This window comes from Solanum stenotomum, chromosome 8, assembly GCF_019186545.1.
Source record: "Solanum stenotomum isolate F172 chromosome 8, ASM1918654v1, whole genome shotgun sequence".
Lineage (NCBI taxonomy): Eukaryota > Viridiplantae > Streptophyta > Magnoliopsida > Solanales > Solanaceae > Solanum > Solanum stenotomum.
Genome location: NC_064289.1, coordinates 24,178,007 through 24,202,491, shown reverse-complemented (window position 1 = coordinate 24,202,491; position 24,485 = coordinate 24,178,007). Strand labels below are relative to the sequence as shown.

The 24,485-nt window shown below is 34.8% G+C and overlaps 2 protein-coding genes across 2 annotated transcripts; both read right to left on the bottom strand.

The window, feature by feature from the left end:
* Positions 1 to 4,114: 4,114 nt before the first annotated feature.
* On the bottom strand, positions 4,115 to 5,040 carry LOC125873634 (uncharacterized). The gene is made up of 2 exons (XM_049554522.1): positions 4,806 to 5,040; positions 4,115 to 4,333 (listed from the first exon to the last, which is right to left on the bottom strand). The coding sequence occupies exons 1-2, from the start codon at positions 5,031 to 5,033 to the stop codon at positions 4,115 to 4,117; spliced, it is 447 nt and encodes a 148-aa protein (XP_049410479.1). The 5' UTR covers positions 5,034 to 5,040.
* Positions 5,041 to 19,345: 14,305 nt separating this feature from the next.
* On the bottom strand, positions 19,346 to 23,185 carry LOC125873633 (uncharacterized). Its single transcript, XM_049554521.1, has 6 exons — positions 23,074 to 23,185; positions 22,895 to 23,019; positions 22,055 to 22,687; positions 20,999 to 21,986; positions 20,007 to 20,908; positions 19,346 to 19,729 (listed from the first exon to the last, which is right to left on the bottom strand). Exons 1-6 carry the CDS (start codon positions 23,183 to 23,185, stop codon positions 19,346 to 19,348), a joined length of 3,144 nt encoding a protein of 1,047 aa, XP_049410478.1.
* Positions 23,186 to 24,485: the final 1,300 nt, after the last annotated feature.

The following is a 24,485-nucleotide window of genomic DNA, read 5'->3' as shown; positions in this document are numbered from 1 at the left end:
AAAAATGTCCAATCCGGATTTTGGAAGGGTATTTTGGTCTTTTCCTTATCCAATTAATTAAATTTGTTTTAGTTAATTAATTAAGGGTCTAAACTGAACTTCAGTTTACACTTTTGGAAAAGAGTTAGGGTTTTAGAGAAGAGAAAAGCAAGGAAATTGTCAAGTTCTTCAAGCTTAGATCATGGTTTTCATCAGGGGTGATCCCTACAAGGTATGTGAGATCACATAGCGTTGGGTTAGTTCACCCACGCACCAAGCATGTTTAATTCAGCATATTCTCGTCCTAAAATGATTGAGAATTTGATGTTCTTGATAGTTTATCTTGAATTGATTTCATTCTTGAATATGAGTTGAGATTAAAGAGTTTCTTGATATTAACGTGTTGATTCCTTGAGTTGTATGATTTAGATTTTGTGTATGTACCTTGGGTATCTGATTCTAAAGTGAATTTAAGAAAAAGAATCGATTAAAATCGATTTATGATAAAAAAACGAGACCAGAAGTTCGTCAGATTTTTGCCTAAGGCATAGGTGGCGCGACGCGCCCCCATAGCGCCAGGAAGGCTGGGGCGCGCCAGCAGTGCACCAGATTTGAGCCCCAGTAAGTTGGGGCTGGCGCGGCACTCCCGGGATGCACCCAAATCATCGTTTTTCACCAATTTTCATCGTTTAGTCTATTTAAGTCCTTCTAAAGTGTACTAACATTTTTCATTAATTCTAACTGCTCTAAACATCTAGAAATCATCCAGAAACATGAATCATAACCTTGAATCCATAAATTCAAATTCAAGGAAAGTCAAGAGCCAAGTCTAGGAAGTTCTTAGAGTCTTTTTAAGAAGTTTTTGCCAATGCTTTTAACTTTGTTTTAAGACTTAAAGTTCAAGTTTAGTAAAGAGAAAAGATTAAAGTTTGAAGTTTATTTCTTTAAATGTATATGGGGAGTATGTATTCCCAAAGGGTTTAAAATGTTTTCACATTTAAACAAGAAAGGAAACCTCGATTTCCAAAGAGCCTTCGGGTTAGTTTTTAGAAAAGAGTAAATGCTTTCATAATTAAGCAAGAGGGGAAACTTTGATTTCCAAGATAGCCTTTGAGCTAAGTTTTTGAGCAATTATCTCAAATCACAGAAAGAAGTATGTTTTAAACATAAAGAGCTAGTATCATATTTTGGGAGTAGTATTGAGCACCGATATGGGGACGAGCTTGAGTTCAGATAACTAACGTCTCCATAAACCATGTAGCCATCATAGGTAGAAAAGGGTCATACTTTTTAGATGAATCCTTTTTTCATAAACTAGTGGATCCACTTAGTAATTTAGGTCATATACCCCTGGCAGGGTATGGGATCCTCTGGAAGCGTGAGGGAGATCGATGTATCATCACAATAGCTCTTATGCGATGGTTATCGGTTAGAGAAACTCCCACAGCAGTACTTTGTATTTTTATATACATCCGTTTATTTGTATTTTTACATGCATCTCAGAGTTATTTGTATCTTTGCATACAGACAGAGTCGACATCATGTTTTAAATAACTTTTTTTTATATTGCATTTGTTTTAAACTGCTTTATATTGAAATGAGTTTAGTTATGTTAAGTTGAGTTGAGCTAGGTAAGCTCTTTAGTTACTTTCAGATTCTTTTTAAGCCTATGTTGTGTTGAGCACTCCAACTCACTTATTTGTATATTCAATGTACTGATGCCAGTTGGCCTGCATCGTATAATGATGCAGACGCAGGTAACTAGGATCAGCATTCAGCGCATCGTTGATCCAGTGAGTAGTTCAGAGTCTGTTGGTGAGCCTCTTAGCATTTTGGAGGATCCTTTTTGTTTACTTTCAGTATTAGATAGTTCATTAGGATGTCGTGGTCCTGTCCCGACATCCATCTCAGTTGTTTTAGAGGCTTCATAGATAATCAGTCAGATGTTAGTTCATTCGTCATCATTTTGTTATTGACTTATGTTCATATTTGAGTTGCCATTTTGGTTAAGTTAAATGTTTATTTTCGAAACATTATGAGTTCAGTTTGAGACAGTTAAGTTGTTTAGCATTTGAATTCCTTTCTTATTGCATATAGTCTTCCGCTTAGTAAGTAAGTCAGGCCAAGGGTTCGCTTGGAGCCAGCAATGGTTCTTGAGTGTCAGTCCCGCCCAGGGTGTAGGCTCGGGGCGTGATAGGTAAGCTAGTAACAATATTATGATCATGAATCCTTAGCAAAAAAATAAAATACTATCCTTAAACTATAAGTAATCCAAAGTTGCGCATTCACCTTCCCAGCAAAAAATGGTCAATCTACATGTTGTTTAACATCGGGCTTCTGCAAATTTCAGCATCCAAAATCTATAAAAGAATTTAAACTTTCATTTAGAAAACCTATATATAAAAATAAACAAAAAGGTGTGATTAAATCAAATAACAATTTCTAAATAAACTGAAGGAGTATTACTCTATGGAATATAGTAGAGTAACCTTCATTCTCCTCTTCCCACATAACTCAGACCACCTATAGGAATACATATACATGTATAACTAAGAATAGATACTCAAGACATTCGGTAGGACATTTTGTTTGCTTAATGTAGAACATAGGACATTCTGTTTGTTTAAAAGTAGGACTAAAAATGTAACACTTTATCAAATGATGGGGACTAATCGACGAGCATGGGTATGAACATGGATAGGGGACTGGAGACATCTAATTCATTCACACCATTACACAGGTTACTCATAGGAAAATAATGCAGGAGATTAGGGTACATGGCAAACGATGTGGATGAAGAGTAGCGCAACACAAAACTCAATTTTAATGAGCATCATAACATGTAATGTAAAAGGCACTAATCAAGTGTATAAGCATAAGGAGATGAAGGCATTTTGTAGAGAAAATAATTTTATTCTATTAGTTGTACTAGAAAACAAAGTCAAAGAAGAGAGAGCACCAAAAATCATAAAGAAGCTTGGGGATAAATGGAGATGGGCTGCGAACTACATTATTGATCGGAGGGGAAGGATTTGGGTATTACGAAACTACTCTATCATCGACTTTAGAGTTGATGTTGTGCACCAACATTTTATCTTTGGATATTGTACTGGAATAAAATTGAATATTGAATTGTACTTTGGAGCAGTGTATGGGTTACACAAAATTGAACTACAAGAGGGCCTTATGGTTGACTTAGAACCAGTGATCAACAACAATGATACAGCACCAAGTGACATATTCTAAAATGTTGAATACTCCAGCTCCAAGTGACAACTTCTAAAACGCTGCAACACCAAGTGACAAATTCTAAAATGCTGCAGCACCAAGTGACAAATTGTTAATGCTGAATGAGTTCAACAATGGTACTCAAACATAGAGGGAGTAATCTTGGAACCCTACTTTTCATATCACTGTCCACTTAGTAAATATGGAGGAGCATGATAGAAAGGGTCCAAAGCCTTTTCAATTTTATAACTACATGGCAGAGCATAAAAAATTTATCACATGAGTAGAGAAGAGCTGGAATAGAAGAAGCTTACATGTTCTAAATGAGTTTCTTGTCATTACTTGAAAATCCTTAAAGAGTCAAAAGTCCCTTTTTCTCTACAAAATTTCATCAGGAGTTAGTGTGCTGAAAAAATATAAAGTTACGTTGTACATGTTCTAACCAACAGGAGAAATCTAAAGGTATACACGAAAACAGAAACCACTATATGTACTATATATGATTACATTTTCACTCCCACAGATACAACTAGGACAATGTACTCACACCTTACTTGAAGCCACTCTGCACTACCCAACAGAAACCATAAGATATAAGATCGAAATCATAGTATGCAGTATGTCAGCCACTTTAATTTTACAGGAACTGTTACAGCACGATAATCATTCAACTACTTTTATAATATTTATCAAACACACAAATATATTTTACAATAAAACAACCAACAACTAATAGCTACGCTACGCAGAACCAACACAATAAATTGATATTTCAGGTAAGTTTTTACTCACATGGTATCATCAAGTATCTTAATAGTCATTCTCTTGAATTGGAGGCTGGAAATTAGGGTGTTGCGCTACAAAAATTTCTTTCAATTGCTTCAGTTCTTTTATCTCATTTTGAAAGTTAGACATGCAATCCTTCAAAAAATTGATTTTCTTTTTGAGTTGAACGTAGCTCAGCCAACAATTCAGCTTTTGAGGAAGCCCCACCTTTCAAATCTCTTGCTTCTACTCCACCTCCAAAGCCAAATACATGACTATGACTTTGAGGTCCAAAGCATTTCTCAACAATTTCTATGCTAGAAAGTGATGGTTCAGACTCCATCAATTCTTGAATTTGAGCCTACAAAGTGTATAGATGAGGTTTTTTTCATATACCATAATAACTAAATTATAAGAACATATTCAAATAACTAAATGTTAAGAACATGTTCAATTAAACAAACGCACATGCTTCTCGATTGTTTCAGAATCAACAAGTGTGTTATTCTTCTTGTGAGTCTCATAAAAGATAGTTGCCAAATATGGTGGATTGCCATCTTTTCTGCCCTTTACATAAAAGTAAACATGTCAAAGAACGGTTTATCAATATTAAAACAGAAAAAGATTTGATGATAACATCTTTTGATAAATAATCTTTCTAATTGGCTTGTTACCAATATGATGAAGCATCTTCAGCTTAGCTCTATTTATTGCGTTTCTATTGCTTCTCGCCTATATTTGAGTAACAACATTAAATTCAAATGCTATAGATAAACTATCAAAATGAGATCATAGTATGAAACAAAATTACATAATTAGATAAAATGTCAAACCTGAAAATCTTTTGAAGTAAAATGTTCTTTTACCAACCACTCCCATTGCTTCTTTTCTACCCCCTTAGGCATATTCTTAAGAGCCTCTTGTATAGGCTTACCCTTCACATAGTTTTCATGCAATTGACCTCTCCATTTATTCCATAACTCTTTCATCCATCCTAAAACATGATCTCGACGACTATTTGTGTCATCACTATCAAATTTATCCTGTAATGTATCAAACATAGGTTCACATCAACTATAATCACAGGAACAACTTGTATTTTGTTTAAGCTAATCATCAATTCCTTAGCTCTAACAAAGCTCATATTAGTCACAGTCCTAGTATTAAGAATCGATAATTGTATTAAGAAGAGAGTAGCCCAAGAAGAAATTGAAATATTTAATCCAATTACCTTAACAACAGCCCACATGTGATTTAGCTTTTTCCATGATGATACTCCCAACGGACATATATTACGATCACGAACTATTTTTCCCAATTGCCTCGAAAATAGATTACTATTCTTCCCAACTATTCGATTATTGTAAACTGTCACTTTTAGCTTTTGTCCAATATCAAGCGATGCAACTTCTTTGCACTTGTTACTTCCTTGAACCTTTTTATCCATTCCAGTAGCACATGAACCTACATTTACATAATTTATAAATGGTAGAAAATATTGTACATATGATAAACTTGTGATTAAATAGATATCATAAATGAAAGCATACTTGTTTCAGCTGTGTGGCCAGACCGTTTAACTTGATCAATAGGAGAAATTGGAATATCAGAGTTCAAACTCTCTTTTTCATGAGCCAAAGCAGTTTTATTTGTTGTTCTCCATCCTTGAAAGAAACCTAATGCAAGAAATTATATCAGTAAAATTACTTGAATTAAATTAAATTCAATTCTGAATAAGAAAAAAAATTAAGAAATCATACTTGTTTCAAATGTTGGGGTGGACTCCATAACATTATCAGTAGAAAAAGAAATTGCAACATCAGTTTGCATATGCTCTTTCTTAAAAGCCAAAAAAATTTTATTCATTGTTCGCAATCCTTGAGAAAAACCTAATGCAAGAAATTATATCAGTAAAAGTACTTTAATTAAATTCAATTCAATTCTGAAAAAGAAGAAATTTTAAGAAATCATACTTGTTTCAAATGTTGGGGTGGACTCCATAACATCATCAGAAGAAAGAGAAATTGAAACATCAGCTTGCTTATGCTCTTTCTCAGAAGCCAAAAATATTTATTCATTGTTCGCCATCCTTGAGAAGCAGAAGGTCTTGACATTCTTTGACTAACGTAACGAGCATTTTGATTGAAAGATCGCTCCTCAATTTCAGAATATTCAATTGAGCACATAGATTTATGCCCTTGAGACTTCCCTTGAGCAACCAGTGCAAGAAATCATATCAGATAAACATTAGCAATAAATTAAATTCAATTCTAAAACATAATAAACTGTAGAATCATACTTGTTGTATTTGTTTTGATGTATTGCATAAGTTCCTCAGTAGATGAAAAAGATGGAATATGTCCTTTCTCAACACTCGAGTAGTTTTTGTTCATTGTTCGCACTCCTTGAGCATTAGACATAGATCTAAGACCTTTTCCTCATCCCTTTGCAACCACACCTAGTATAAGAAAAGCGACAATAAAAAATTAGTATTAAAATTCCTCATACAAATTAATAACACAAATAAAAATAAAAAATCATACTCGTTTCAGTAAATTGATTGTACTGCATAACTTGATCAGTAGATGGAGAAAATGGAATATCAGTTCTTGACACCCCTAAAGACAACATGGATTTAAGCCCTCTTCCCCGTCCCTTTCCTATAGCACCCAGTGCCACATATGCATATTTGGTAGTAGCTTTGACCCTAGATGCCACCTCATTTTCATCCTTTGATGGTTTCATATCAAATCTATCAAAAAACAAAGACGATGTGTTAACGAAAAAATGAAAAAACATTCTAAAAATCATATAATTGCCAAAAAAAAAATTAAGACACTATAAAAATATTGTACTAACAATAATCATGTATCAAAATGTATAATAATGAATATGCTAAAGCTTAAGGAGATACTTCACCCCAGTCATTCTTTTTCGTTTATTTTTGTGAAGAATTTTCTAAATCTTCAAATTCATTGTCCTTTTGTTGCACAATTTCATAGGAATCACGAGGTTATATCTTTCTCCCTACACACCAACCTCTATTGGAATTATCATTAGCATAAAATACTTGAGAGGCTTGATCAGCTAATATAAAAGGCTCATTTATTTTCAGAAATCACACCCAATTTACACTTACAATGGCATACTCATCTATTTTCACTCCTTTTGTCTTATCATATGCATCAAACCATTTGCATTCAAACAAAACAACTCTTCTACCTGTGAATTGCAATTCAAGAACATTGGTTAAAACTCCATAGTAATCAATGTTCTCACTATGTTAATCAGTTACACCAACGACAACCACACCACAATTTTGAGTCCTTAAACTTTTATCATAATCTTCTGCATGGAATCTATATCCATTGACAATGTAACCATTGTAATGTAATACATATTTAGTAGGACCACGTGAAATTGCGAGGAGATCTTCCATGATCCGATTATCATCTTCTTTATGCAATTGTGCAACCTATCAACAAGATAAAATTGATCACTTCTAAATGAGTAACTCAATATTAGATTTCCAAATTTGATGTGGATATATTACTCACCTTATCTTGAAACCATTCAATAAATTGTCTATTCGATTCATCATCAGACAAGTATTGAGTAGAATCTACATGAATTTGCGCAAACTCTCTACAAATTTAAATTGAACCACAAATGTCATACAAAAAAATTAATCCTAAAGAAACAAGGCAATGAAGTATGATATGTAGAAAAAAATCAAACTCTAGAAACAACAGAACTTCATCGCAATTCTTCAGTATGTATATATGTGCTTGCTCTAATTCATTTGCTTCAAGATCACGTTGTTTTGGAGCCCCCAATGTTTTTACAGATTGACAAAATAGAGATAATCCCCCATCATATTTTTTCTGACCACCATCATAGTTCCGTTCTGGCCTATTAACTTTTGTGTCAATTGTATGCGGATATTTTGAACATAAATTCATACATCCATTTACAATGTAACCCTCTGCAATACAACCTTCTGGCCAAGCCCTATTACCAATGAGAGATTTTAAAAAATATAACCATCGTTTTATGGGATACATCCATCGATACTGGACAGGTCCACCAAGCATAGCTTCATTAGCTAAGTGAATAAGCAAGTGCACCATGACATCAAAAAATGAAAGAGGAAATACCTTTTCTAACTTGCAAAGAGTTATAGAAATTTGAGCCTCAACCTGCTCCAAGTCATCAATCCTTAATAACTTAGCTCCAGCCATATTAAAAAATAAAGACAATTCAATTAGTGGTTCACACACTTCTTTGGACAACATACCACGTAGTACAAGAGGGAGTAAATGTTGGAGAAGAACATGACAATCATGACTCTTTAAACTAGAAATTTTGTGATCTTTCAAGTTAACACACTGAGAAATATTGAATGAAAATCCATCTGGAACCTTTAAATTCTTCAAAAACAGGCAGAAATTGTGCTTTTCTTATGGAGATAAGGTGTAACATGCAGTTGGAACTTCATATTTTTCACCTTTCTGGATAGGGTGCAACTCCGGCCTTATATTCATTTCCTTCAAATCTAGCTGAGTTTTAATAGTGTCCTTGGTCTTTCCTTTGGCATTCATAATTGTCCCCAAAATATTATCAAATATATTTTTCTCAATATCCATAACATCCAAATTATGTCGCAACAAAAGAGCCTCCCAATATGGAAGTTCAAAAAAGATACTCTTCTTGTTCCAATTATCTTTTCGACTATCATGTGATATTTTGATTCTTTTCTTTAGTTCCTTTGTTAACTGCAACCCTTCAAGATCATGAACTTGATGAAGGATCTCAATACCAGAACGTTTTTTCGATGGGAGCCTTTTCTCTTTTGTACCATCAAATGACTTTTTATCATTCCTCCATTTGTGATTAAGAGGAAGATAACGTCGATGACCCATAAAACGTTGTTTCTTACACTTGGCCAATCTGATTGAGTATCTTTGTTGCAACATAGGCATGCCAATTTTTCTTTGGTACTCCATCTAGATAAATTTTCATATGTTGGAAAGTCATTGATGGTCCATAACAAAGAAGCATGTAGCTTAAAATTTTGTTTGGTTGATGCATCAAAGGTCTCAATACCAATATCCCATAACTCCTTCAATTCTTCTATTAAGGGTTGAAGATATATGTCAATTGCATCACCTGGACCATCTGGACAAGGAATAAGCATGGACATGATAAAGTTTTTTTGTTTCATACACAACCAAGGAGGTAAGTTATAAGGAATAAGTACCACCGGCCAAATGCTATATGAGGTTTTTGCATTCCGAAATGGTTGTAAACCATCACTCGCAAGTCCAAGTCGAACATTACGAGGCTCGGCTACAAATGAAGGATGAAGTTCATCAAATGATTTTCATGCCATTAAATCAGTTGGGTGCCTCATTATTCCATCATCAACTCTTTCATCATGATGCCATGTCATTAGAGAAGATGTCTTTGAAGACATAAATAACCATTGAAGCCTATGCTTCAATGGAAATTAGCGTAAAATCTTTGATGCTATCTTTTTACCCTTTTTGTTCTTTGCCTCCCTGTTACGTTTATCGACTTTCCATCTGGATTTGCCACAGACTTTACAAGAATTAAGTAATTTATCATCCTTCCAATATAACATGCAATCATTTCTACAAGCATCAATTCTTTCGTAGGAAAGCCCAAGATTCTGAATTACCTTATTTTCTCCGTAATATGTATTTGGCAAATCGGTTCATCTGGCAACAACTCCTCTTTTAACATTTTAACAACATTGTAAATGACTTATTACTCCCACGACCCATACTTTTTATGTGAAGCAACTTAATCAAAGTTGAAAGTTCTGAAATTTTTGAACCTTGATAAAGTGGCTTCTCAAAGTCTCCCAATAGGCTATAAAATTTTTTGGCTTCAACATTTGGTTCCTCTTCATGTGAATCATTACAATCAACATCTACAGTGTGTCCATAATGATTAGGATAGAAATCTCTCAAAATTTCTCGTATTTCATCCTCATTTTCACAATTTTCTACTTCATTATCATCTCTATCTTCACATTTTGATTCTGGCTCACCTAAGACTTCCCCATGATGATATCAAAAGGTATAATTTTTAATTATTCCATATACTTTCAAGTGTGTTCTGACTGTCTCACATGTTCCTAATGTGGTATTACAATATTTGACACATGGACATCGTATTTCATACATTTCTCCTGTTCTTTGAAAAGCATAATTCAAAAAAATCTCCACCCCGATAAACTAGTCCTCATTAAGTCGATCATCAACAAGTTGCATCCATTGCTTACTCAGTGCCATAACCTTTGATAATATATAAGAGTTAGATGAATAATAATTTAGCATAACAAATTTACTAAGATGAACATTAGTTTCTATTAAACCTGTCAAATCATCCTAATGATAAAAAAATAAATATGTAAAATGAACTAATAAAATATTTTTCTTTTAATTGAATATGTGTTGCTATATATAATAAAACTAAAAGGTCTTAACAAAGGTAAAATCCTAAACCTACTAGTGAACTTCAAATAAAGACGACACAATTGTCTAGATTTATCAAGAAAAACAACGACGAGACAATATTTATTTGTTGATTTATTAAATTCTTTCATATTAGATCTATTTATGACAATATGCTAAAATATTATTCATAAATTTATGTTTCAAGGCTATAATGGGCTATGAAAAACATTCCAACTCAATCAGAATAGTTCAGAACACTACACACTACGAGTTAAATTTAATGGATCTAAAGTTTAATTTTTCATCCACGTGAACTAATGACCTTTTTCATGTTTCACAAAGCTAAACTCATCAGCCACTTCTCCAACCATTTTTTTTTTATCAAACTACATGAGGATCCAAGCAATTTCAGTAAACATTTTGAATCTAATTGAAATCAAGAACCACAAAACAACAATGACAAACAACCATGAATTTTCAAGTAACTTAAGATTTCAAAAATGCACCACAAGTAATAACTTTAGAAACCATTATGCATCCATAGTTTTAGTAGAAAAGAACAATTCAAACAACATTTGAAACATAAAAAAAAGGTAACTACAACAAAATATATTGTATGACACACATGCTTTTAAAGTTCTTGGGATAACTTAACTTTAATCCAATAAAAAATACACTAAATTAATCAAAAGTAAGTAGAAATAGAAGTCACTCAAACTAAATTTTACGAACTTCAACCAATAGAGTGTTGAGAGAAATCAATTTCTCTCACAGTAATTAATAATACTACTACTTCTCAACAACTCTCTTAAAGTGCATTTTGCTCAAGAATTTTGGACTCAACTATTCAACTCATGAAAACTGTATAGATTACAAAATAACTTGATATTCACAATATATTGGCTGAAAGCAAAGATTGACTGCTAGTTTCGAGTCAATGTTGTTCAAGAAATTGTAAAAACTTGAAAAAGAGAAAGTAGAATTAAACTAGAATGCTAATGAATATTTCAGATGCTTTAACAAAGCTCATTAACAATTTTGTTTCTTTCTCGTCTAATCCTCAAGCTACTCATAGACAAATAAAAAAAATTCAGATGCTTTAATAAAGCTCATCAACAATTTTGTTTCTTTCTCGTCTAATCTTTTTACTGTCACATTATACTTAAAAATTGAATACAATGGTAATACAATAAAAAGAACCATTCAAAATCTAAAAATATAAACTAGGTATTGAAATTAAAGACACCAATGGTAAAAATATTCAACTAATTCATCACCTAATAGAAAAAAAACTGCAATGCCAGCCTTACCAAAATTTCTTGGCAGCCCTAGCAATTATGCAACCTTAACAGAGAAAATCCTTAAATAAACTCTCAATTATCTCCTCTTTGATCCTCAACCAACAGCCTTACTTACAAAACTATCATTTTCGGTGCTAACAAAACAATGAGTATCCATAAGAGCCCAACCACATAATATTCAATCATCAGAAAGAATTATACTGAAAAAGAAGAAGAGAGATGAATCTGGAGTAATAAACTTACTTTAGATGTAGATACTCGATGAAACGTGTTTCTCCAAAAAAAAATGTCTTCAATCTTCAAAAATTAGGAGATTTTTTTGCCAATAATGCCTTCAACTTTCAAGATTTACGGAATTCAAAGACTAGAGCAAGAGAGAAAACACAAAGGACTTCAGCGATTTTTTATATTGCTTGAGAGAGACAACGATTTTGGGGTTTTCGGTTATTACTATAGAGAGAGAATTTTTTTTAGAGACTTTTAGTCTTTCATTTTTGGTTCCCGCTCGTGCCTTGTAGTTTCCCGCTGGAAATTTTCATTCAGGGACCAGTTATTTTATTTTTAGAAAATAATTTAGTCAAATAGAGACTAGTAAATAATAACATCCTTATAAGTACATTTTAGGAACCATATTTATAACTTGTCACTATATTTTGGTCTTTAATAAGCCTTTTTGTTATAGTGCATCACACATACCATTGTCAACAAAATGGGGACAATGACAATTATAGCCCATTTTTTAACCTTTTCACAGTTTCACGTGCTTGTTGAATTAAAGTTTTTAATGTCTTTCAAGTAATCAAATGTAAACTCAAAAAACCTTATCTATCTATGCGGGCGATGGCGTCATATTACCCCACTAAACAATCTTGAACTGATAGTATTATATAATTTTTTGTCCACCTTACATAGAGAGAGTGAGCAAACTAAAATAAATAATATAATTTTATTTTTACAATTATTTTGTTATAAAATATATTTTCTTATTATTTTAACTTTTTTTCCTTTATTATTTTTTCTCTTTCTTTCTTCTTCAAAAATTCATTGTCATCTCCATTGAAGCTTCTCACTTTCAATGTCACCATTTTTACCACAACTTCACCTTCCTTTGTTTTTTTGTTTACTACTGTTAGTTTTACTCTCTTTAATTTTAAAACTTTATCTAAATATTTTTTACATTTCAAACAATTTGATAAACTCATTAGATTTCAAGATGATTAGGAGGTATCATATAGTTTTTCTTATACGATTTCAATCAAGTTCTTTCAATTTTCGTGGAATTCATTTATTCTTTTAAAATTATCATTTCTAATTTTGAAGTTATATGAAAAGGAGTAATTGATGATACCTTCAAAAATTTAAATTTTCTTAGAAATATAATTGGTTTTGTTATCAATAATTCAATAAAGTCTAGAAAATAGTATGATTTTAAAAAAAAAAAATATCACTGAAATAAAGAATTTGATTGGAGAAGAAGAAGAAAAAGAAAAGGAAAAAAGGGGAGAGGGGTTCAACTTGACGTGGGGGTGGGGTGAGGGTGGGAGGTGAAGAAAAAGAAAGAAAATGGAGGGATGGATCAGCTTGAAAGTGAGGGTGGAAGATGAAGTGAAATTTAAGATGAAATCAAAATTAAAATAAGTCAAAAATTAAATGAGAGAGAGAAATAGAGAAAATACTTAAATGAAAAAAAAATTAAATTAAATTAACACGTGTCATGTAATGATTGGTGTGTGAACACATTTACTTCTTAAAATCTGGGGATTATCGAAATAACAACACTATATTTTAGCTAAAAGGAAATTTATTGATATATGAGTATACAACACTATATTTTATTTTTCGATACCTGTGTATTAAATTTCCTCACACTCATATATCAATAGGGCTGACTCGTACATGGATCTCAACTCAATGAAATGCAAAGATGAAGTTCAACATAATGAAAGAGTAGGAGGATATGAATTAGGAAAAGCACCAATATAATGAAACACTGACTAACTAAAATACTTCAAAAACTTAAATGCCAACATGATATTATTAACTAATTTAAAAGAAACAGATACGTACTTATTTACACTATTTTTTTAGATGATTTTTCAAATATTTATATAACTTGAAAGCCATGTACACACATATATATAGAGAGAAATATAATTCTTTTTGAAAAATAACAAAATTACTTAGAAAATGATTTTCAAATATTTTTGGACTTTCCAAAGATGATTGTTTCAAATTGTTTTGAAATTGAAGAAGATAACACTTAATTTACGTTGTGGAAGGTCAAAATTGGGTGTCTCTGCCAAATATTAACCAGGCTTATGACATGGTAGTTGGTGATGAAGCACATAAGCCCTTAATAAGGATCAAGCAGTGGTATTCTTGGGATGAACATTATGTCATCTAATAGTCTTGATTCAATGGCAATGTACTCAAAGACTAATAGAGAAAACGATGGCTCAAATATTGGACAATCTAGTGATAACACAAGTAGTTGGTGAATGCAATATGCATATATATAGTCGGATCTTATTGGTTATCTTATTTTTTATTGGTCATGTAATATATATTCGACATACAAAACCTATTATAAAGATAAGTAGATAGTGGCTTCTTAACCGTAAAATACTTGCACAAATAGGCTATGCCAAGTAAGAATTGTCTTTATATAATTTCGAAAAGTGTTGTATAACTCCTTTTGGAATCCCAGCTTCTCAAAGTTTGTGATAAGATAAATTGATAAGCTATTTATTGACAAATTATCGATAGATCTATGGGGCTAAGTAGGGGTATTCACGTATTGGATAAAAATCGTTTCAAATCGAAAAATCGTATCAAACCGATTAAATGAACCAATTTTATTTACGATTTGGTTTGGTTTGGTTTTAGATTTTTAAAAAATTGATAGTATTTGGTTTGGTTAAAAAAAATCGAAAAAATAACCAAACCAAACCGATAAATAATATACATAAATTTTATTATTATACATACATAATATATTGTTTTTATAAACAGTTTTAAAGATCTTATACATGTATTCATCAAAATTTATTTATAATTTTCTTATGAAAGTAAAAATGTCCAAGGTGAGAACATTTATCTTATTGGTTTCATGTATATGAGTGTCTGACAATTCTTTGTGGGACTGAAAATGTCAATGTTTCTTCCTTCCGTAATGTCAGACATTCTAACTATTTTTCGTTTCGAATCGATTATAGTCATATTTTCCACGTTTTGATGAATGAATTATTTCTTTTAATTTTATGTATATGATTAATAACCGAACCAAATTGAACCGAAACCGATAACAACTAAACCGATAAATGTATATTATATTAGATTTGGTTTGGTTTTAATTTTGACCAATAGTCAACCCAAACCGACCCGTGAACACCCCTAGGGCTAAGTATATAAATCAAATTCGTCTTCATTTAATTAATGGTCTTGGTTTGAACTCTAATATGAATTGGAGGGTCATTTACTCCCTTCCTACAAGAAATGAAGATCTTTTATATAAGTAACACTTTACACATAAATGAGGATATTAAACACAAATTTAAATTATTTAAACTATTAAAACTAATATGATAATGAACTTAAAAATAAATTTTCCAGTAGATTCGGAAAGTATTATTTTGAGAAGAAAAATAAGAGGAAAGCTTGGTCTTAAACTCATAAATTTCAACACAAGGAAACGATAATTATCTTCTTTTTAAAAAAAAAAAAACCCTATGGTCATTGCTCACACCATTCTGTCACTACCCAAATTGAGTCATGAGTGGCACCCACACTTCACCTTCTAATTAGTGGGCGGACCAAGGAATCTAAACCCCAACATATACCAATAATTTAACTACCACTAACAACAATAACGCGGAAGCTCCAAAACTTATTAAAGTAACCAATCAAATAAACCTCTAAAGTCTATTACATATTATCCCCAAAATTTGAAAGTCATCACATCAAGGACATATGTTCTTAACATACCAAGTCTAAAAGTATTAGAGACCCCAAAATAAGTAAATACGATGGTCCATGTCTGAAATTCAAGGACATCACTCCATAACTGAGAGAATCCAGCACGAGCTAGAAGGAATAGCTCACCCTGAAATCTGATGTGCTGGAGACTGGCTAGAGCTGAGGGCGAGTCGAAGTCGATGGCACACTTGCTGCACTCCATAAAAGAAAAACGAAGAAAACACAAGTAGGGGTCAGTACAAGGAACACGTACTGAGTAGGTATAATCGGCCAACCCAAAATAGAAACTAATATACAATGAATAATAGTATAAAGTCAACTATAGCACTTAGCAGGTGATAAGAAACCACAACATGAACAAGTAACAGTTGAAGCAAGTACGTAATCAATCACAATATCAAGCACACATACGAGGACTCATGCCTCTACATCACACTCGTTTGGGAAATGCGTTCATTGAGATTGAGTACATTAAGTTAATTCAATATCTTTTTCCTTTAAGGTTACCGTGTCGGAACGTGACACTCCGATCCAATTATACTGTGTCGGAACGTGACATCCGATCTAATAATACTGTGTTGGAACGTGACAATCCGATCCAAAAATATTGTGTCGGAACGTGACACTCCGATCCAAAAATATCATGCCGGAACGTGACACTCCGATCCAATAATATTGTTAATTTATCATTTATTATTACTACTTTTCAGTTCATTAATAGTATTACATCAAGCCCTCTTTATTCAAGGCATAACTTCAATAGAGATGTTTTTAGATTATAAATATCACGGTCTCAGAATTTTAGACCAATCACAAACCACACAACCAAGCCACACAATCACACAGTCAAGTACATAGAAAACTTCACAATATCATTCAATGCATATCAATAGCTATTAAGAGTTTATCTATCAAATAGAACAAACCATAACCTACCCCCACCGAAGAACTGAAGTCAAGCAAGTTACTTCTTCAATACTTTTCCTTTCCTCAATGCCTCCGAACCTTTCCAATTTATCAAATATATATATGCATAATTTGTAAGTTAGCGAGTCCATAAACACTCATATTATTCTATGTCTAGCCTAAACCCAAAAACTCACCTAATTCTATAATCAATTTCCTAAAGTTCAAACCTATAGGTAAATCTTAATTCCTCCCATTAGCATATCTCTAATGGAATTTAAATAATTCGATGCACCTAATATTTAATTACCTATCTCAATATATCAAAATATAGTTTATAATATAATAACAAAATTGTAATGTTTAAAAGTTAAAGCCACTGGTTACGGGACCAGTGGCAGCGAACACTTCAACAATATACCCATACACTTTTATATCCTTAATCACCAGTGTTAAATTATTAACTTCCTCACTTTTTTCCAAAGTCCCAATCAATCAGTGGTACAAATTCATGCATATTACCACTATACCTTTCCCTTCATAATTTCATTAATTCACTAACAACTATCCATGCAATTAAATAATTTCCTCAAGTTCCATCGGTCCAGCTTCAACCGAAGACAACACAACCTTAGCTTATTTTCCATTAGTGCTCACGTGAGTATAGAGAGGAATATCCATGTCAATTCAATCTCTATTTAGAAACGATGTGTGACCCATCTTACCATTGTCTAAGTTACTTTTCCTCACCTATTTAACATAACCTCACTGGAAATTAACTCATTAATGGGAGACAAAATTTGTCTCCAACCCAACACCACTATCCATCTTATCTTCTTGTCCAACCTTAATTATTTTTATACCAACACCATTCTGCACTAAATTTCAGCATATAACAATATACTCCTACAACATTACAGTAACCTATACTAAGAAAATGATTACAACTCCTTAACCAATTAACAATACCTTGTACACGAGTCACAATTCTATATCATTGTTCTAAACATAACCTTTGTTGTGTGTAGTAGTCATTACTTAATAATAAATTATGATATAAACACCATACGCACGCTACCATTGTGAAAGCAACAAAGAGTCACGACAATTTCAACCAACAATTAATGAGGCAAATAACGCTAAGCATGATTCATTACCAATCAAAGGTGTCCTACATCAGGCGGTATATATATATATATATATAGTCAACTTTATACTCAGAAGTTAGATGCACTTTGATGAATTAAAGTTACCTCGATGTTGTTCTTCACTGGTATACGCCGCAACTACTGTTTTCTCCCCAATTTTTCCTTCTTTTCTATAATTTATTTATTACCCTAATTCTTATATAACCAATTATAAAAAGTGGTAAAAGTGACCCACTATTTATTTTACTATTATTTTCTTTAACCACCAACTAAGTAATTTATTAAAACTACCCCACTAATTTCATATTGTAGTTACGAATAGTCCAAAATACCCATTTAGAATCTATCGGAAAAGTCTTTTATGAAATAAAACGCTCTAGTACTCAAAACGAGCAAATGGGTCGTTACATTAGATACCAATTTACCCATCGTTCGTCCTCGAATGGTCAATAGAAGGTGAGGGTAAGAAAGGGTACCTGAATCGATAAAAAGGTGTGGATTTTTTTTTTGCATATCCGCCTCACTCTCCCAAGTGGACTCTTCAACCGGCCGATTCCTCCACTGAACCTTGATAGATGCAATCTCCTTTGACCTCAACTTGCGAACCACCCTATCTAGAATAGCTACAGTCCTCCTCATAAGACAGATTCTCATCAAGCAGTACTGAATCCCAACGAATAATGTAGTTTCCATCACCATGGTATTTTTTCAGCATGGACACATGAAATATCGGATGCACCCCTGACAACCCTGGAGGCAAAGCCAATTCATAGGCCACCTCCCCCACGTGCTTAAGAACTTCAAATGGCCCAATGTACCTCGGACTAAGCTTACCTCGCTTACCAAACCGCATCACACCCTTCATGGGTGAAACCTTTAGCAAGACCTGCTCACCCTCCATAAACTCCAAGTCCCTGACCTTCCGACCTGCATACTCCTTCTACATGTTCTGAGCTGCTAAAAGCTTCTCCTGCATGGATTTCACTTTCTCTAATGATTCCCTCAAGAGATCGGTACCCCAAGGCCTCACCTCAAATGAATCAAACCAGCCAATGGGAGACCTACATCTCCTCCCATACAATGCATCAAATGGGGCTATATCAATACTCGAGTGGTAGTTATTATTGTACGAAAACTCTGCTAAAGGTAAGAATTGATCCCAATGACCACCAAAATCTATCACACACGCACGAAGCATATGCTCCAACACTTGAATTGCTCGCTCAGACTGTCCATCGATCTGAGGGTGAAATGCGGTACTAAGATCCAATCTAGTACCTAACTCAGCATGCAAGGTCCTCCAAAAGTTAGAAGTAAATTACGTACTTCTATCTGATATGATGGAAATTGGAACTTCATGCAATCGAACAATCTCACGGATATAGAGTTTGGCTAACTTCTCTGCATTGTAAGTCATCTTGACCAGAACGAAGTGAGCAGACTTAGTTAACCTATCAACAATTACCCAAATAGAATCAAACTTACCCAATGTCTTTGGAAGACCAACCACAAAATCCATTGCAATTCTTTCCCACTTCCATTTCGGAATGGGCATTCTCTAAAGTGTCCCTCCAGACCTCTGATGTTCATACTTTACCTGCTGACAGTTCGGACATTGGGCAACAAAATCAACAATGTCACGATTCATTCTACTCCACAAATAATGTTGTCTCAGATCACGATACATCTTGGTTGCACCAGGATGTATAGAATACCTCGAACTATGAGCCTCTGCAAGAATAGTATGAGTCAAGTCATCAACATGAGGCACACACACCCGCCCCTTAATTCTCAAGACGCCTTCCTCATCAATCACAACCTCTTTAGCCTCTCCCTGCAACACCATATCTCGAATTCGACTCAGCTTCTCATCCTCAAAACTGCTTTCCCTTAATCTTGTCAAGAAAAGAAAATCTTGCCTCCACACAGGCCAAGAATCCTCCTTTTTCAAGTATTTCCAGCCTCATAAAGTCATTAGCCAAAGTTTGCACCTCTCTAGCCAATGGGCGTCTAGAAACCTGTAAGTGGGCTAAACTACCCATGCTCCCTGCTTTTCTACTTAGGGCATCTGCCACAACATTAGCCTTTCCCGGGTGATATAAAATAGTAATATCATAGTCTTTCAATAACTTCATCCACCTCCTCTGCCTCAAATTCAAATCCTACTGGGTGAACACATATTGTAAACTGTGATGATCTGTATACACTTCACATTTTACCCCATATAGATAATGCCTCCACTGCTTCAATACGAATACAACTGCAGCCAACTCCAAATCATTGGTTGGATAGTTACGTTCATGCACTTTCAATTGCCTTGAAGCATAGGCAATTACATTCCTCTCCTGCATTAGCATTGCATCCAAACCAGAATAAGATGCATCACAATAAATAATGAAATTCTTACCTTCCACGGGCAAGGCAAGAATCGGTGCAGTAGTCAACAAGGTCTTGAGTTTCAGAAAGCTTTCTTCACATTCATTCGACCATACAAATGGAACATTCTGCTTGGTCAAATTGGTTAACTGGGAAGCAATGGAAGAGAATCCCTGTACGAATCGACGGTAGTAGCTAGCTAAACCAACAAAGCTCCTTACCTCTAAAACATTAGTAGGCCTTACCCAACTCTTCACTGCTTCAATCTTAGAAGGATCCACCATCACTCCATCCTTAGAAACCACGTGCCCCAAGAAGGACATTGAATCGAGCCAAAACTCACACTTGGAGAATTTGGCATAAAGCTTTTTCTCCCTCAACAACCCCAATACAATTCTCAGATACTCCTCGTGTTCCCTCTTGCTCTTCGAGTATATCAGGATATCATCAATGAATACAATAACAAAGAGGTCTAAATATGGCTTAAAAATTCCGTTCATTAGGCTCATGAAAGCAGCAGGGGCATTCGTAAGCTCAAAGGACATTACTAAGAATTCATAATGCCCAAACCTGGTTCGAAAAGCAGTCTTTGGCACGTCCGTTGCCCGCATTTTCAATTGATGATAACCGAACCTCAAATCAATTTTAGAGAAGACACAAACACCCTGTAACTGATCGAACAAGTCATCAATGCGAGGAATGGGGTACTTGTTCTTAATAGTTACCTTATTCAGCTGCCTGTAGTCTATGCACATCCAAAAACTACCATCCTTCTTCTTCACAAATAAAACTGGAGCACCCCAAGGAGATGTACTCGGTCTAATAAAACCTTTACCTAACAATTCCTGAAGTTGGGCCTTTAACTCCCTTAACTCAGCTGGGGCTATTCTATAAGGTGGAATGGAAATGGGGCGAGTCCCCGGCTCCAAGTCAATACAAAAATCAATATCTCTATCCGGTGGCATACCAGGTAGGTCGGAAGGAAAAACATTTGTAAACTCACGGACTATCAAAACAGACTCGATTGAAGGCACTTTGGAAGTATCATCCCTGAGATGTGCCAAGAAGGCTAAGCAACCCTTACTCACCAACCTCTTACCACGAAGACAAGAGATAATATGAACTGGGGCGGGAATATAGTCACCCTCCCACACTAGTGGATCTACCCCAGGCTTGGCCAAGGTCACAGTCTTAGCATTACAATCTAAGATAGCAAAATTTGGAGAAAGCCAAGTCATACCCAAAATTACATCAAAATCAACCATCTCTAGAATAATCAGATCTACATAAGTCTCAACCCCCACAAAAGTCACAAGGCAAGACCTATACACCTTTTCCACTATCACAGACTCACCAACAGGAGTAGAGGCATGAATATGCATGTCAAGCAAATCACAATGCAAATCAAGACCAGTAGCGAACGAGGAAGATACATAAGAAAATGTGGATCCAGGATCAAACAATATAGAAGCCATGCAATCACAGACCAGAAGAGTACCTGCGATAACAGCATCAGATGTCTCTGCCTCTGACCTCCCGGGGAAAGCATAACAATGGGCCCTACCACCTGTCCGTCCATTGCCTCTACCGGGCTGCGCTCCAGTAGTTCCAACCTGCCCACCACCCCGGTTGAACTGGTGACCACCATTACCTTGGCCACCACGTCCTCCAGAATGACGGCCTTTGCCATGACCACATCTACCTCTAACTGCTGGGGATCTGTAACTCTGATCGTACCGAGCCTGACTCTGTTTTGGACAATATTTCTTGATATGTCCGGCCTCTCCACATCCATAACAAGTCCTAGAGTCGAGTGTAGGTCTCTGTAAAGACGAAGAAGACTAGAGGTAACCTCCAAACTCAGAAAAAGGTTGACTGGTCCGCAACGGACCCTCAACTGAAGCTGCAATGAAGACTGAATAGGACGGGGTGGATAGCCCCCTGAACTCTGCCATCTGGAGTATGAACCACTAAACTCACCTCCCTTACGAAACTTTTTAAATGTTGACACCTTGGTGAAGTCATCCGGCTTCACCCTCTTTACCTCTATCACAAAATCAATCACTTCCTGAAAAGATTTTGCAGGAGCAGCTACCTGTAAAGCTGGGATCTGCAAATCTAACCTCAATCCCTTTACAAAGCGGCGAATCCGCTCTTGCAGACTGAAGCAAAGCTGGGTGGCATACCTGGATAACGCACGAAATTTAGCCTCATAAGCTGCAATAGACATCCTTCCTTGCTCTATGTTCAGGAACTCATCTCTCCTTCTGTCCCTCAAAGTCCGGGGTATGTACTTCTCCATAAATAAGCTAGAAAATATTGTCCAAGTCATAGGTGGTGCCTTTGCTGGTCGACACTCCACATGAGACCGCCACCACATTTTGGCATCCCCTTGAAACTGGTAGGTCACAAACTCAACACCGAATCTCTCCACTATGTCCATCTTATGTAACAACTCATGACAATCAACCAGGAAATCATAAGCATCTTCAGATTCAGTACCCTTGAAAACTGGAGGTTTCAGCTTTAAGAACTTAATAAAGAGATTATGCTAGTCACTAGTCATTATAGGCCCTGTAGTCAATCGGGGAAACGTGTCTGTTTCCAAGGACGCATCCATGCGAGGAGCCACATCGGCTGCATGTTGTACTCCCTGAACTTGAGGTGCTAGTGAAGAAAATGTTGGGGGTGCCTACCCCTGATCAGATAACCCGCTAAGATAAGTGAGAACCTGATTAATCATCTCTGGAGTAGGCTGGGGTGGTACTTCCTTCTCTTGAATCTGCTCATCTTCCCCTTCGTCACTCTCTCTCACTACCTCGTCAGTCGGTGGATGAGTCACCACTCTATCCCTAGCTGGACCAGGTGTTTGTCATCTGCCTCTAGTGGGCCTTCTCCCGCGACCTCTACCATGGCCTCTTGCCACTGCTCCCCTTCGAGCTGCAGCCCCAACGGTTGGCTCAGGCGTACCCTGTCTTGCCGGTGTTGGTGTTGTCACACCTATTGCTCTAGTTCTGACCATCTGCGAGATAGAGTGAAGAAGGTCAGATACCAATTTGTATCACCTAGATACCAATTGGATTCAAGTAATAGCAGAAAGAAAGAAAAATGTGAGTTTTCCTAAAGTCCTATAGCCTCTTGAAGAAAAGTAAAGGCGTCCCCATACCGTTCTGCAAGACTCTACTAGACCTGTCCTTGTGTGATGAGACCATCAAACCTAAAGCTCTGATACCAAGTTTGTCACGACCCAAATTGGGTCATTGTTGACACCCAATTTTGACCCTATGCAATTCGAATTAATTATCGAGCTTCTTCAATTTCAAACAATTTAAAATAATCGTCTTTGAAAAAAATCCTAAAAAATATTTTTTTTTAAAAAATCTCTTTCTAATTAGTTTTGGTTAATATTTTTCAGAAATAATTATATAATTTTACATGTTGGTTTATATAAGTCTCATCTTTTATATAAATATTTAATAATAGCCTAAAATAATGTTTAGCGTAATTACACATTTATTTCTGTGAATTAGTGAATTTTATAATTTTGAATAATTAGTTCTCTATTTCAAAGCAATAAATAAGTTTTGATAATTATTTTGTCTTGTTTAAATTAAGAAGCTCAAATAATTAATCGATAGTTATTCATCTTATTTTAATTTTTTGCCGAATTGGTTATCTGACTCAATTTGGCTACATCTAAATTCAATTTGATTAGAACAACAATTAAAGTGGCCAAATTTTAAATAAAAAAAAGGGGTCATCCTTTTGTCTTAAAATCGGTACACATATCCACGCTCTCACGATCTCTTTCTCCTTTTTCAGACGCCTCTCATCCCTTTCTTCTTCCCAAAATCGTAAAGGTCAATAGTAAGAGCCCTAATTTCTTCATCCGCCCTTCACCCTTGTCAGTTCCTCTCCTTATTTTCAAAGGTTACAGACCTCGGAACAAGATTTGTTGACTTTGGCTGAGAGAAATCTCACCTAAATCTGATGTGGATCAAGAAATATCACATCGAACCCAGATTTTCAGGGGTATGTTCTCCTCTTGCTGGTTTTCCCTTCCATTATCTCCAATCAATCTCTCATCTCCCGCAAAAACGGCTATTTTGAATTCAAATCTCTATTTTTGCTATAAATAGTGCCATTTAAAGATACATTGGAGGGGGAGGAAAATCACAGTGATATAGATTCATAAGAAGAAATTTTGATTTCATTAGTTGATAAGTTAAGAACTTCGAATCTCGAGTTTTCGTCTTAAAGCTCTTTGTTCTTTGTCATCGGAAGCTTTCGTCGGAGTTCTTTTTTCATGTGGTGGTGAAATA